General features: G+C 43.8%; 1 protein-coding gene across 2 annotated transcripts in view; it reads left to right on the top strand.

Moving 5' to 3' along the window:
- SLC30A4 (solute carrier family 30 member 4) overlaps nucleotides 1–14,413 on the top strand; it is a 29,637-nt gene extending 15,224 nt beyond the window's left edge. For both annotated transcript variants that reach the window (XM_033166958.1, XM_033166957.1), the window contains exons 4-8: nucleotides 2,427–2,580; nucleotides 6,418–6,628; nucleotides 9,805–9,910; nucleotides 13,144–13,278; nucleotides 13,754–14,413. In XM_033166958.1, coding sequence (XP_033022849.1) covers nucleotides 2,427–2,580; nucleotides 6,418–6,628; nucleotides 9,805–9,910; nucleotides 13,144–13,278; nucleotides 13,754–13,908 — 761 coding nt within the window. In that variant the 3' untranslated portion in view covers nucleotides 13,909–14,413. The remainder of the gene's footprint in view (nucleotides 1–2,426; nucleotides 2,581–6,417; nucleotides 6,629–9,804; nucleotides 9,911–13,143; nucleotides 13,279–13,753) is intronic.
- Nucleotides 14,414–15,269: the final 856 nt, after the last annotated feature.

Here is a 15,269-nt window from a genome sequence, read left to right as displayed (position 1 = left end):
GAGCCACTTGGGGGTCCTGCACTAGGAGAAAGGTGGGAATGTAAATAAAGTAAAATAAATAAAAGAGATGGAAAAAGAAAACGGGGCTCTTGCACCTTTGGTAGCTTGTTGTGCAAGTTATAACTAAAGGTGTAAGAGCCCTGCATTTTGCATCTGACCACTTTCCCTTGCTGCCCTAAGCATGTGTTGCTGAATAATCTCCTCTATGAAAAAAGGTTGCAGCATTTTGGGGACTTTATATTTTAGGGAGATGGCAAGTAAAAAGAGACATGATTTTGTAAAATTATATGTGGAGAAGGTGGGTAGAAGGGGGGGGGGATTCCTTTCATAACACTAGAATTCATGGACAACCAATGAAGTTGAGTGTTGGGGAGATTCAGGACAGAAAAAAGGAAGTCCTTTTCCCATACAGTGCACAGTTGAACTATGGAACTCACCGCCACCGGAGGCAACGGAGGGCAACAACCTGGATGGCTTTAAAAGGGGATTTTAAAAGACCTACATTGGTTCCCAGTATGTTTCCGAGCACAATTCAAAGTGTTGGTGCTTACCTTTAAAGCCCTCAACAGCTTTGGCTCAGTATACCTGAAGGAGCGTCTCCACCCCCATCGTTCTGCCTGGACACTGAGGTCCAGCTCCGAGGTTCCCTCCCTGCGAGAAGTGAGGTTACAGCCATACCTCTGGTTGCGTTCGCTGCAGGTTGCGTTTGTCACGGGATACGAACGCGCCGAACCCAGAAGCACCAGAACGGGTTACTTCTGGGTTCGGCGCTTCGCGCCGCGCACATGCGGAAATTCAGCGCTTCAGGTTGCGTTCTTTTCATGATGCGAACGGGCCTCTGGAACGGATCCCGTTCGCAACCAGGGGTACTACTGTACAGGGAACCAGGCAGAGGGCCTTCTCGGTAGTGGCACCCGCCCTGTGGAACGCCCTCCCATCAAATGTCAAGGAAATATACAGCTATCTGACTTTTAGAAGACATCTGAAGGCAGCCCTGTACAGGGAGGTTTTTAATGTCTGATGTTTTATTGTGTTTTTTAATACTCTGTTGGGAGCCTCTCAGAGTGGCTGGGGAAACCCAGTGATATGGGCAGGGTATAAATAAACAAATAATAATAATAATAATAATAATAATAATAATAATAATAATAATAATAATAATAATAATAATAATAAATAGGACAAATTCACAGAGGAGAGGGTTATTGATGGCTATGCTCTGCCTCCACAATTTATGAATGTCAGCTGCTGGAGACTATGGAAGTAAACTAGAAAGGTTGCAAGGACTCAGACCAGGATGGCAATAAACAATGGTTTTCTCTATTTTTGTCGTTGAAAGTATAAAACAAATTCCAGTTACGATCGTTAACTCCAGGACAAGGCCCTGTTTCGTTTATTCTTCATCAGCTATCGTTTCTTAGTTTTATGGTCAAAGTGTACCGAATGAGACACAATCGTAACTGGAATTTTGTTTTATACCTTCAACAACAAAAATAGAGAAAACCATTGTTTATTGCCGTCCTGGCCTGAGTCCTTGCTACCTTTCTACTTTATTTCCTGTATTCTCCCAGGACTCCAATTTTCTAATCAATTTCAACACGGAGACTGTGGAAGGGCAGAGCGCTCTTGAATCGTGCTTGTTGGTTTTCCACAGGCATATGGTCACAACCATTGTGAGAAGAAGATGCTGGAATAGTTGGTGTGTCGGCCTGATCCAGCAGGCTCTTCTTTCATTATTATTTTTTCTCCCCCCCCCCTTTTTTAGATTTAAAAAAATTGGTTTTACAAGTTAAAAATTACACTCATACGACACATCATAATGAAAAATAGAAAAAGATTCCCATGACTCTCTGGACTTCCCTCTGTGGGTTCCATTATTAATCCTTTTCTCCTGCGTCTTTTATGGTACCGGTAGTCCAATTTTTTAATCTCCATTGTATGTATAGTTCTTGTTACATTACAAGTGTTATTGCAGTCCTGCTAATTATTGTAACTGTTTACAGTGGTCTCCAAGGTAAGCTATAAATCCCCCCCCCCCAAATTCCTTATTGAAGTTTTGGTCTTCCTGATTTCTGATCTTTCCAGTCATTTTTGCCATTTCGGCACAATCCATCAGTTTAGTCTGCCATTCTTCTCTGGTAGGGACTTTATCTTCTTTCCATCTCTGGGTTAATAACATCCGCGGCTGTCGTCACATACATAAACAGTCTTTTCTGCTCCCTTGGTATTTCATAATAAAAAAGCTTCTGTTTTTTTTTTAAAACAAAAGTTATTTTAAACATTTTTTCCAACTCATTATATCTTATTTTCTTAACCCAGCCTGGTTTCAGTGTAATGAAAAGTACCGTAGAAATGCTAGACGCTGCAGGGTGTTTGTGCGCAGATGCTCTTGTAACAATGCTGCTGTTTTTCTTTCTCTCTCCCAGAGGTGTTGTCTGCCATGTTCAGCGTCTTGCTGATTTATATCCTCATGGTTTTCCTCTTGTACGAAGCTGTTCAAAGGACCATCCACATGGACTACGAAATCAATGGAGATATTATGCTGATTACAGCAGCCATTGGGGTAGCGGTCAACCTTATGTAAGTGTTCCATTTCCTTCTGTTGAAAGTTTGCCGCCTTCTTAGCAAGAGACTCCTGTGAAGAAAGTCCCAGAACTGCCCCACCGTTTCTCTTTTTTTAATTATTTAAGTTTTTAGTTATACTTTTCAAGTTTTAAATCAAGTTTTACAATCAGTTTATCATTTCAAAATTTGACTTCCTCCCCCCCTTCTGTGGTTCCTTAATTTTTTTGCTTTTTAAAATATCTTCTGCATATCCAGATTCATTTACCGTATTTTTCGCTCCATAAGACACACTTTTTTCCTTCTAAAAAGTAAGGGGAAATATCTGTGCGTCTTATGGAGTGAATGGTGGTCCCTGGAGCTGAATTGCCCAGGGGCCAAAAGAGGGCCATGCTTTTTATTTTACAAAGAGAAAAAGGGGTGTTGAAAGGACCCCGCTCAGCAGCTGATCAGCAAGATATCGGGAGAGAGATAAGAGCCCCCAGCTCCCTTTCAGCCCCGCCCTCTTTTGTTGAATGTGCTGCAGAGGGAGGTTGTTTGTTTCCCCAGCTACATGTGACTGGCTGATTAGATTATCTGCCTGGAAACTGTAGAAAAGGCTCCCTTTCCTTTAGAAGCTGCAGAAATGTGAGTTGAACCCCATAAAAACAGAGCTTTTCCTCTTTGCTTTTCCCCCTTTGCAAAAGGAGCTTTGCTTTTTCCCCCTTTACAAAAAAGCTGCAAAACTTTTAGCTGATCCTCAAAAAACCAGGGCTTTTCCCTTTGCAAAAAAGCTGCAAAACTTTTAGCTGATCCTCAAAAAACCAGGGCTTTTCCCTTTGCAAAAAAGCTGCAAAACTTTTAGCTGATCCTCAAAAAAACAGAGCTTTTAGAGGAAGAAAACCAGAATTTTTTTTTTCTTGTTTCCTCCTCTAAAAACGAGGTGCGCCCTATGGTCTGGTGTGCCCTATGGATCGAAAAATACGGTAATTTGCTCCTTTGCCCCACCGTTTCTTTATGCCGGTCTGTCACATATCTCCTGTCAATCCTCTTCAAACACCAAAAAGGGTACTGTCAGGGAACTGTCCCCGGTGCAGCGCAAGGTGGTGGAAGGGTTCTCGGGATGCTATGGAGAGCCCCGGCCCCACCTGACCAGCAGCACCTCCTCTGGCAGCGGAGGGAGCAGCGAGGTTTCCAGCGGGGAGGGGCATGGGTCTCAGGAGACAGAAGGTCGAGGCTCTGGGGATGTCGGAAAGACCCTGCACTCCCCTAGCCCCAGGGGCGAGGAAGGAGGCACGCAATTTCTGTCACCCAAAAGGCGTCGAGGGGTGAAACGAAAGGATGGTAGGTGGGGTTTTCGTATACCGAAACTCTTTTGTTGGGGTCAGAACCGGAAGGGGCCATTCCCGGATTCTGCCGATGTTTGATACAGACATGAACTTGTTAGCTCTGCAATGTGCATAGTATGCACAATAAAACTACAAAAGGAAAGGTCGGAGTTTTGCCTGGTTACTCATGAGCAACTAACCGAGGACCTTACAGGTACCAACTGGATCTCATTTGTCAGAAAGGGCCAGAAGTCACTCCTTTCAGAAGAGAGGTTCAAAAAACCTCAGCTGCCCTCAATGTTCCTGTGCCACCATCAGGGTTTCAGAATGGACTTTCTATGAAGCTGACTATCCTCACGACTATGGTGTAGTCAGTAGGCTAGAATTAGTCCAGTTTGGAAATTTTAGGGGTCGAAATCTCAAGGGAGCAGAAAAATCAATGTACGCGACCACGGCTGCGTGATTGCTATTAGCCCAGAGATGGAAAGAAGAAAAAGTCCCAACCAGAGAAGAATGGCAGATCAAGTTGATGGACTATGCCAAAATGGCAAAAATGACCGGAAGAATCAGAAATCAGGAAGACCAAAATTTCAATAAGGAATGGGGAAAATTTATAATCTATCTTAAAAACCATTGTAAACAGTTAAAATCATTAGTGGGATTGGAATAACACTTGTAGTTTAATGGTGAACTTTGGACATAATGGGGATGTAAAAGGTTTGGATTGTTATAAAAGATGCAGGAGGAAATGATTAACTATAGGACCCGCAAAGGGCAGGGGGGAAGTCCAGGAGATTCTTTGGAATCTTTTTAGTCCAGTTTGGGAGCCGCGCTGCTCTGGTTTATTTTGTATTCTGGCTCTTGCCTGCTTTCCCTCTATGTTTTGTTTTTAGCGAAGTCTCTTAATTTGACCGCGGCAGTGGATGCGATTGCCAGCTTCGAGGTTCTAGCATCCCCTGAGGCTTAGAATTCCTGCTACTTGAAGTTTTGGATTGGTGCAAAAGCAGGAAGAGCCTTTATCTTGGTGGGATGGTTTGATCTGCCGGCCAATGAGGCAGCGCGAGTGCGACCACCGTTGCTCTCCTGGCTTCACAACCCGGTAGCTTGCTGTCTCTTATCAAGATGCAAGTGTGTCACACCTCTCTCTTCTTGGTAACCACCCGCAACCAGCTTTGTTGGGAAGCCAGGAGAACGAACACGCCCTATCTGTGCCTTGACTGTGGGTGGCGCTGTGGTCTAAACCACTGAGCCTCTTGGGCTTGATGATCAGAAGGCCGGTGGTTCGAATCCCCGCGACATGGTGCCTATTAATGCTTCTGTTTTTGAACACGCCTTGGAAGTCGAATGGCTTCTGAGGTGCGTTTCTCCATTTTTTCAGTGGATTTTGCTGACTGGCAGTTGTGCCTCAGTTGTCGAACGTTTGAGAAGTCGAATGGTCTTCCAGAACAGATTATGTTTGACAACCGAGGTTCCACTGTATATTGTTTTCAGTCTATTTGAGTTTAATCACTTTTCAATATATGTTATGTGTGTTCTTTCTCTCTGTTTACGGTGGCCTAGCAGTGAAAAACACGGTCCATCACCAGCTGTACATTTAATTTAATTGCCAGGTTTATTTTCTTTTAAGAAAATCTTTATTTAAGTTCTAAAATCCTTATTTAGGCTCTATATATTTTTCTGTCAGGCAATTTATGTTGTTGTATTTTCCTTATATTGAACTATATATTATAACTACCTGTTCTAGAGATTTTCACAGCTTTAGTTTACTCTGTCTCTGTAATTTTTTGTCCCCGTCACTGTCTGTTTTATTTATAGGACATTTAATTGTAGTTACATGGGGGGATGCGGGTGGTGCTGTGGTCTAAACCACTGAGCCTCTTGGGCCTGCCGATCAGAAGGTCCCAGGTTCGAATCCCGGTGACGGGGTGAGCTCCCGTTGCTCTGTCCCAGCTCCTACCAACCTAGCAGTTCGAAAGCACACACAAGTGCAAGTAGATAAATAGGTACTGCTGCGGTGGGGAGGTGAACGGCGTTTCCATGCGCTTTGGTTTCCATCACGGTGTTCCGTTGTGCCAGAAGCGGTTTAGTCACACTGGCCGCATGACCCGAAAAGCTGTCTGTGGACAAATGCCAGCTCGCTCAGCCTGAAAAGCGAGATGAGCGCTGCGAGTCCATATTCACCTTTGACTGGACTTAACCGTCCAGTGGTCCTTTATCTTTTTTTACCTTTATCTGTAGTAATAATCATGGATGTAGCTACAGTAATAGCTAGCGATGGAACACCATGTTCATTCTGAGGCAGCCTTAACATTTAAGACAAAAATGAATTTTTAAAAAGGTTTTAATATATGTGTCCAGGGGTCCTTTACCTTACTACCGGTAGCAGCTCGCATTTGTGGTTTGCTCTCTTCATGCTTATGAAAAGGAGGTTAAAATATTGCAACCTTGGGGTGAAACATGTGCTAACATCTGGGGTTGGTTTTCGTTTGGGTCTTCCTCCTTATCTCTGTTTTGTTCTCAACTTCTTTCCTTCTGCTTTCCCTTTCAGCATGGGCTTTCTGCTGAACCAGTCTGGCCACCTGCACTCCCATTCACATTCCCCTGCCCCTGTTCCTCCCTCCAGTTCCTCTTCTGCCGCAACTCCTGGGCACGGTCACGGTCACGGCAGCCTGGCAGTGAGAGCTGCCTTTGTTCATGCCCTGGGAGACCTGGTGCAAAGCATAGGCGTTCTTGTAGCTGCATACATCATTCGTTTCAAGGTAGGGCTTTTCTTTAGACTTGCAAACAAAGACATTTCTCACCTTGGGCTGGTCAGCGCTTGAACTCCACAGGAACCTGTATGTGCTCTCAACTTTTGTGCATGCGAGGGATTTGCGTGCAGAACTGTTGTTCTGCTTAGCTCAGTGGGGAAATTATTGTGGAGCTTCAACCCCTTCCAGGAACTGCAGGGTTGGACAAATTAGCAGTGGCAGAGCTTCATGCTCCGGCACCGGGGGCGGGAAGCAGGCGGGGGCGGGGCTGACGTGTGTTCTGGGGTGGGGGGCGCTGCCCACAGGGCATAGCTGTCGGATTTGAAAATAAGGGATCAGCAGTCTCACCTATCCTGGGGACAGTCACATGTCAGTGGTGGGCGGAGCCAGAAGCAAAAGTGGGCGGAGCAGCAATGTAAACTCCAAGCGGGCTCGGGCTCGGAGCAGAGCAAAGAGGAGGGCAGCCAGCAAAGAGGAGGGCAGCCATGTGCTCCGCGCGATGGAGCCCCATTGTCTTCTTGTCTGATCCCATCAAAACAGGACAGGAAGCAGCAGCTGCTCAAAGGCAGCCAGGCTCCGCCCACCAGCTAACCCTATTGGCCGGCTGAGGGGCTCGGCGGCAACGGACAGGGGCTGATGCAGGGGGAGGAATACACCCCCCTGTAAGCACAGGAAACGGCTCCCACTTGCTTTGAGGGCTGAGGCTTTTCTCTCCAAGTAGGCGAGGTCTTCCCACCCAGTCCCTGGCCAGCAGGGGAGGAGCTGCTTCCATTAAAAACGGGAAATTTAAGGGAAATAAAAAATAAGGGAGAGCAGCGGGAAACTGCTTAAAATAAGGGAGAATCCTGGGGAAAACGGGATACTTGACAGCACTGCCACAGGGGCATGGAGTGCATTCTGGGGGTGTTGCACGCCGACCGCAGGGGCGTGGCGTGCATTCTGGGGGTGGGGCACGCCGAGATGGAACCCTATCGGGATCCCGCTGCCCGGGGCGCCCCGCCCCCTATGCCCCGCCCTTCCTATGGCAGTGTAAATTAGGATCTGGGGGCTAGGTGCTGGAGATGTAATAGGTTATACATTTCAGCAGCATGCTGTTACATATTTAATTTTTGCCAGTGGGGAGGGGGGAGTGTGCTAACAACAACAATTTATTTATACCCCACCCATCTGGCTGGGTTTCCCCATCCACTCTGGGCGGTTCCCAACAGAATACTAAGAACACGACAAAACGTCAAACATTAAAAACAGGGGCCAGCAAACTTTTTCAGCAGGGGGCCGGTCCACTGTCCCTCAGACCTTGTGGGGGGCTGGACTGTATTTTGAAAAAAAAAATATGAATGAATTCTTTTCCCCACAAATAACCCAGAGATGCTTTTTAAATAAAAGGACACATTCTACTCATGTGAAAACACCAGGCAGGCCCCACAAATAACCCAGAGATGCATTTTAAACAAAAGCATACATTCTACTCATGTAAAAACACGCTGATTCCTGAACCTTCCGCGGGCCGCATTTAGAAGGCGATTGGGTTGGATTCGGCCCCTGGGCCATAGCTGTCAACTCTCCCTGCTGTTTCCCAATGCTATAATAAGGGAATTTCCCGCAAAAAAGGGAAAGGTTGACAGCTATGCCCTGTCCTTTAGTTTGCCTACCCATGATTAAAAACTTCCCTAAGCAGGGGTGCCTTCAGATGTCTTCTAAAAGTCAGCTAGTTGTTTATTTCCTTGACATTTCGTGGGAGGGCGTTCCACAGGGCGGGCGCCACTACTGAGAAGACCCTCTGCTTGGTTCCCTGTAACTATGGGATATGGCAAATTTGGACAACTTGCCTTGCTTAAATCAGCCTAACGGCACAAGAAATATCAAATTCTCTGTTCTGTATATAGAATCATAAAATTGTAGAGTTGGAAGGGACCCCACAGATCATCTAGTCCAACCCCCTGCAATGCAGGAATATGCGGCTGTACCATACAGGAATTGAGCCTGCAACCTTGGTGTTATTAGCACTGCACTCTAACCAACTGAGCTGAGCACCCCCCCCCCCCGGCTACATTTTCTTGGTTTAGCATGATGTATGCCCTCTGGGTGCATTGCACTGATGAGAGATTGCCTAGCTTAAAAGTGCTTTGCCCCATACCTGCTTACTGAAATTGGCAAGGAGAGCTCTCCTTTTTGTTTGGGAACCACAGGGAAAGTCCGCAACTAGAGTGCCACTTCTGTGTATGCGCACAACACAATAGAACGCTTCACGTGTGGCGAAACCCAGAAGTATACACTTCCGGATTTGCCGCGTTCACAAGCCGAAAAGACACAACATGAACCTAACGCAACACGAGGTTCACGACTGTATTTATTTCGTATCTTTATGTTGTGAACTGCCCTGAGATCTGTGGATGCAGGGCAGTTCAGTGGTACCTCGGTGTAAGAGCAGTCCTGTTTACGAATGATTCGGTTTATGAACTACGCAAAACCGGAAGTAGTGTTCTGGTTAGCGAACTTTACCTCGGTCTACGAACGGAAGCCGAATGGTGGAAGGGCACTGGCGGCGGGAGGCCTCATTAGGGAAAGCGTGCCTCGGTTTAAGAATGGTTTCGGTTTAAGAACGGACTTCCGGAATGGATTAAGTTCGAAAACCAAGGTATCTCTGTATATGACTTTATTTATTTATTTGAAAAATAAATAATAGTAGATTAAACCATCTTTATCTGCTCCCTGCTGCAAGGCCCATTTCCACCTGGCCTAGGGAGCGGGGCCCACACTCACCCTGAATAGCTAAAAGGCACTGGGACATTGCTGGAACAACTCTTGGGTTGCGGCAACTGACTAAAATGTTTTAAACGGTTCTAATTTTGATTCCTCTGTTTCATTTTTGATAGGTTGGTGTTGGTTAAATGTTTAGTTGGGGTTGACAGTTATTTTAGTTTGGGTATAACTATAAACTGTTTGTTGTTGTTGTTTTATTATTGATTTATTGGTTGGTTTGTTGCTTGTATCGGGTATTTGTTTTTTAATGTTTGATGTTTTGTTGTGTTTTATATGTTGTAAGCAGCCCAGAGTGGCTGGGGAAACCCAGCCAGGTGGGTGGGATATAAATTAAAATTTATTTATTTATTTATTTATTTATTTATTTATTTATTTATTTATGCTGATGTAATCTTACCAGGCTTTTACCTCCTTTGTTTCAGCCAGAATATAAGATTGCTGACCCTATATGCACATATGTATTCTCAGTCCTGGTGGCTTTCACAACATTTCGGATTATACGGGACACCGGAATAATTGTACTTGAAGGTAATGATTGCTCCAACTCCTATATTCGAGGTGCTCCTTCAAGAGCAGATAGAAGCAGTGAGCAAGTGGAAGCAACAATGGCTGTATTACTTACTTTGATTTTCTAAATAACTTTCAAAATCTTGATAAATAGTTTTGAAAGATTTATACGTTTCACTGTATGTGGTTTTCTTACGAGGTGATTTGGCACTGAATCTCAGCCGGGCATCTGAGATTTACTCAAAATCTTCGTTGATCGTTTCAGTTATGCTCAGGGTTCCCCCCCCCCCCCAGCCAGAACTCAGTGAAACTCAGTTCTGGCACCTCTCAGGTGGGTGCCATTGGCATGCTAAGAGAATGAGGGAGGTGTGGAAAGAAGAAAGACTCCCTACCAGAGAGGAATGGCAAACTAAGCTGTTGGATTGTGCCAAAATGGCAAAATTGACCGGAAAGCTCAGGAAACCAGAAGACAAAAACTTCAAGAAAGAATGGGGAAAAAATTATAATTTATTTAGGAAACTGCTGTAAGCAGATGAAAACATTAGCAGGATTTTAATAACACTTGTAATGTAACAAATAATATGGACAATATGGACAGGTACAAAATATAGATTATAAAATAATATGCAGTTGAAAATGTTGACAATAGGACCCTGGGAGGGGATGATGGGAAGTCTTGAGAGTCAGAGAAATCTCTATACAGTGGTACCTCGGGTTACAAAAGCTTTGGGTTACAAACTCCGCTAACCCGGAAGTAGTTACCTTGGGTTGCAAACTTTGCCGCAGGATGAGAACGGAAAAAGTGCGGCGGCAGCGGGAGACCCCATTAGCGAAAGTGCGCCTCAGGCTAAGAACGATTTCAGGTTAAGAACGGACCTCCAGAACGAATTAAGTTCGTAACCCGAGGTACCACTGTATATGAATATGTATTTCATATTGTTATAACTTGGGTATTTGTAAAATTAAATAAAATCGATTTCAGAGAATGAGGGAGGTGTTCATGGTGAGTTCTGGCACCTCTTTTTTCTAGAAAAACAGCACTGGTTGTACTTCACCCAGAGGACTTAAACTTTTTATTATGCTGTCAACTGAAGCATATGTTTCTCTGGGAGATTCCACAAGTTACCATTTATCAGCCAACAGTGTCAGAAGCTGTGCTAGCTGTTGTTGACGGATAACCCTAATAAGGCAATTCCAAATGGCTCTCCCATTCTGCTTTATTGAATGTTGGTTCCCTTTAATACTGCAGATTTACAATAACTCATCCATCAAATTCCTAGCCAGCTGCCATAAATTGTTTTCGTCTTATGTAACACCTTCATGCAGGTCTTTTGCAATCTCAGCCCAATCCTAGATTTGCTTTCTTGTGTTTACTCAGGTGCAGGGCTGTGGGATAAATCACCATATCATGGTATTGAAATCACATCCTAATAAGGGTTTCAGCAAAGCAATATACCTGTAAACAAAAGGTGGACACTTAACAAATTCCCAGGGCTTTTCTGAAAAAACAATTTTTATTAATTTTTCTGTTTTACAATTTAGAATACTCATTTAAACATCCTTAAAGTATCAGTGACTTTCCTTCTTCTCTTTCCACGGTTCATTTAGCATATCATAAATCTCTGCATATTTTACAAAAACCATACCATGCAGTATTCCATTACTGCATCCATCAAAACTTATTTACACTGTTGAGTTTATCTTAATGCTGCCATTGTTTTCAAGTGTACACAATTTCCCCCCATATATTCAATAAACATTTTCTAATCTTCTATAAACATACCGTATTGGCCCGAATATAAGACGCACCTTTAAAATTAAAGGGGGGGGGGGAGAAAAAAAGACAATACCCAAATATAAGCCGCTCCCTTAAAATTCCACAGGCACTCACACCCGTTACGTTTTACCGTATGTGTGTTTCAGCAGCGACATCGTAAAAGCCAATTTTTGTATGGTCGCGAATTTGGAAAAAAGAAGTGAGGCATATATTCAGGCCAATACTGAATATTGAGAGCCAGTGTGGTGTAGTGGTTAAGAGTGGTAGACTCGCAATCTGGGGAACCGGGTTCGCGTCTCCGCTCCATCACATGCAGCTGCTGGGTGACCTTGGGCTAGTCACACTTCTTTGAAGTCTCTCAGCCCCACTCACCTCACAGAGTGTTTGTTGTGGGGGAGGAAGGGAAAGGAGAATGTTAGCCGCTTTGAGACTCCTTCGGGTAGTAATAAAATGGGATATCAAATCCAAACTCATCTTCTGTATGTTCTTGTTCTCTTATTCCAGGCACATCAACTCCCTATAGAGTATGATCTACTCCCAGTATAAAACAACCCATTGTCATTGGAGGGAGGAGGGAAGCCAAAGTTGTTCAGCTTTTTTAGGGGAGCCCAAAGTTGTTGAGCTTTTTTTTTGGGGGGTGTCATAAGACGCGCAAAACCAACACAGACGATAACAGGCAAATGCAATAATGATTGCCCATTAGCAATAATGATTGCCCATTTCATGTAACAGACGGGCAAAACAAAAATGGAGGGGGCGGAGACTTTAAACACGATGCTTTTTCCAACAAGCAATCGGAAGGAAGCGATCAGAAGGGAGCCCGCGGTTGGAAGGGAGCCCGCAATCGACAGCGATCACTCAGGGATCGACCAGTAGATCGCGATCGACCTCTTGGACATCACTGTTTTATTCTAGATGTTAAGTCTGCAAGCTTCACATATTCTGTCAGCTTAAGTTGCCATTCTTCTTTAGTTGGGACAGCTTCCCAGGGCTTGTTGAGAAAAGCCCGCTTTATAACATAGTTTTAGAAGGAGCCTTACTTCAACAAACTTTAGTTAAGATTAGCCACAGTTTAGTTTTTGAACATGAAGCTAAACTGTGCTTAATCTAAGTGGCACTCCCCACCTCTTTGTTGCGACTATGCCACTGGATGGGAGGGGCAACTGTGGCTTCTTCAGTGCTAAGTGAAAACTGGGCCAATTTGTCATTGGTTCCCCAAACCCCAAAATTGTCAAGAACCAGTGCACTACTATTTCTGAATAAATGTTATCACTTCAAGTTGGACTGATAACATTTCACTTACTAGAAATGCAGAAGATGAAAATGTTTACACAAGTGTTTTCCCTTGAGGCACTTTCACAATGTGACTAAATGACTGCTTTTTTATCCTTTTTTATACTCTGCTCAATATAAAGGCATCAAATAATAATAATAATAAATTAATTCTAAACTTCTAAAACTCATGTCCTCCTTGTAGGAGTTCCAAGGCATCTGAATGTGGATCGCATTAAAGAAGAGCTAATGAAAATTGAAGATGTGTTTTCAGTGGAAAACCTGAATATTTGGTCATTGACTGCAGGAAAAACCATTGCCGTAGTCCACTTGCAATTAGGTAAAACTGGGAAGCATGCACAGCTAACGGCTGTGTTAATGAAGCAGAATCATGTGATTAAATTCAATCAATAAATGAAATTTGGGGGGGGGTCATATTTGTGGTTTGTTAACCATAAATTAATTTATTGTTTCCTGTTTTCTGTAGATCAGGGATGGGAATCGGGGGTCATTTAAATGTTGGTGTACTTCAGCTGCCATCGTCCTTGACAATTGAGCATTATTCCCCCTGCAGAGCTACAATTTCCCTCTCAGCACGTTATAGCTCCCATAATTATTTTAGCGAAGCCGTCACTCTTGCAAGTGGCACCCCAGTCCTTTAGATGTGTGGTGTGAAAGCAGCCTCTCTTCCCACAGCTACTTGCCCAGAAGTGCTTTGGATATCCCTGCCATTTTCCTCCCCCTTGCCCGACCCACTGATACAATCACTCTGCCTATTTTTTGTTGGTACTTACTGTGTCTTCCTTGCTTTTCAGTTCCTGGCAGTTCATCAAAGTGGGAGGAAATCCAGTCGAAGGCCAGGCGGTTGTTGCTGAGCACATTCGGAGTCTATCAATGTTCAATCCAGCTTCAGAGTTACAGGCGAGAAGAGAACAAACCGTGCGCAAACTGTCAGAATTCCAGTGCCTAATTTTTCCACGCTTTTTTTCTTTTTGGGAGGACTCGCTGCCTTATTCTTCTTAACCTTTGCAGCCAAAAGACCACGAAGCAATAAATGCAAATGGAACGGAATCCCTTAGGGCTGGACTAGTATTGGCAATCCTCTTGCAACAAGAAGGGTTTGGAACGGGGTCAGAATTACCCTTTCCGTGAAAAAGAGTTGTAACTTTCTCTCTCGCCGTTCGTTTTGGCCAGGGTTTTCATGCCAATATATATACATATCCAACAAATTGTTTACAGATCACGTTGCAGTTGGCGGATACCTCGTAGAGCACACTTCCTCGTTGCCATTTGTTAACTTCCAACAGTGCTTGCCTGCTTTCCTAAAGGGCGCCAAGAATTAACTACTTGAGTTTAAAAAGAGTTGCCAAGGTTGATCATGTCTGTGATCAAAAAGGTTAATGATCCCTGAACTGGTTACACCATATTTTATCTCTCTCCAACAGCTATGGTTTTTTTACTACCTTGCCTAAAACCAGGTATAGCAGAACATTTTTTTATAAGTTGTCTCTCTTCATTCAAACTTGAATACATATTGAAAAGTATAGCTTTTGCAGTAACCAGTCCTGGAAATTTTAGCTTTAACCTACGATCCAAACCAGAAAAGGTCTTTTCCTGGGACAAGCTATTGGTTGTTTATCTGAAGACTTTGGGGCTGGACCCACTACGTTTGTAAGGAATAGTTTTCTCTTGTATCTTTCGGCATAAGACTTTTACCATAGAAAAGCATATTTAAATTTCTTTTCAAATATATATAATTTACTTTGAGACGATTCTTGTCGGTCATCTTGGATATCTAACGTTTTAACCTGCTTCAAGAGGCTGTTTGGTAAAGCATGAACCTTAATTCTAGTGAGTAAATATGTTGTAGGGGACTTTTTGTGATTGATTTGCCTCTTGCAAGGGGGGCGGTTATAGAAACCACATTTAAAGCAGAGATCCAATCAGTAGATGTACTGTAGAATAGCCTGCACCAACTCTGTGCCCTGCAGATTTTGTACAGCTGCCATCATCCCCAGCCAGCACAGAATTGTGGTCCTTCTGCATCTGGAGGGCACTGGGTTGGTGAAAGTTGTAGACATTCAGGAAATAAAGAGAATGAAGGCTTCAGATACACTGCAGCCACCGAAACTTACAATTGTGAGCATATGGTTTCCATTTCACCTTTACATTTCCTCCCAATAAATATCGATTTTGCATGATAATGTATGCTAACGTGTGCCAGTGAAATGTTAGTGATTTGGTGAACTGTACTGCCTTTTAGTCAAACAGAAGGACACCCACTGCCCATTATTTTTTAGTTGTCATTCTTCTCCTAAGCAGTCTAAAAGT

The sequence above is a fragment of the Lacerta agilis genome, chromosome 13, assembly GCF_009819535.1.
Source record: "Lacerta agilis isolate rLacAgi1 chromosome 13, rLacAgi1.pri, whole genome shotgun sequence".
Taxonomy (NCBI): Eukaryota; Metazoa; Chordata; class Lepidosauria; order Squamata; family Lacertidae; genus Lacerta; species Lacerta agilis.
This window is presented reverse-complemented; position numbering and strand designations above follow the sequence as displayed.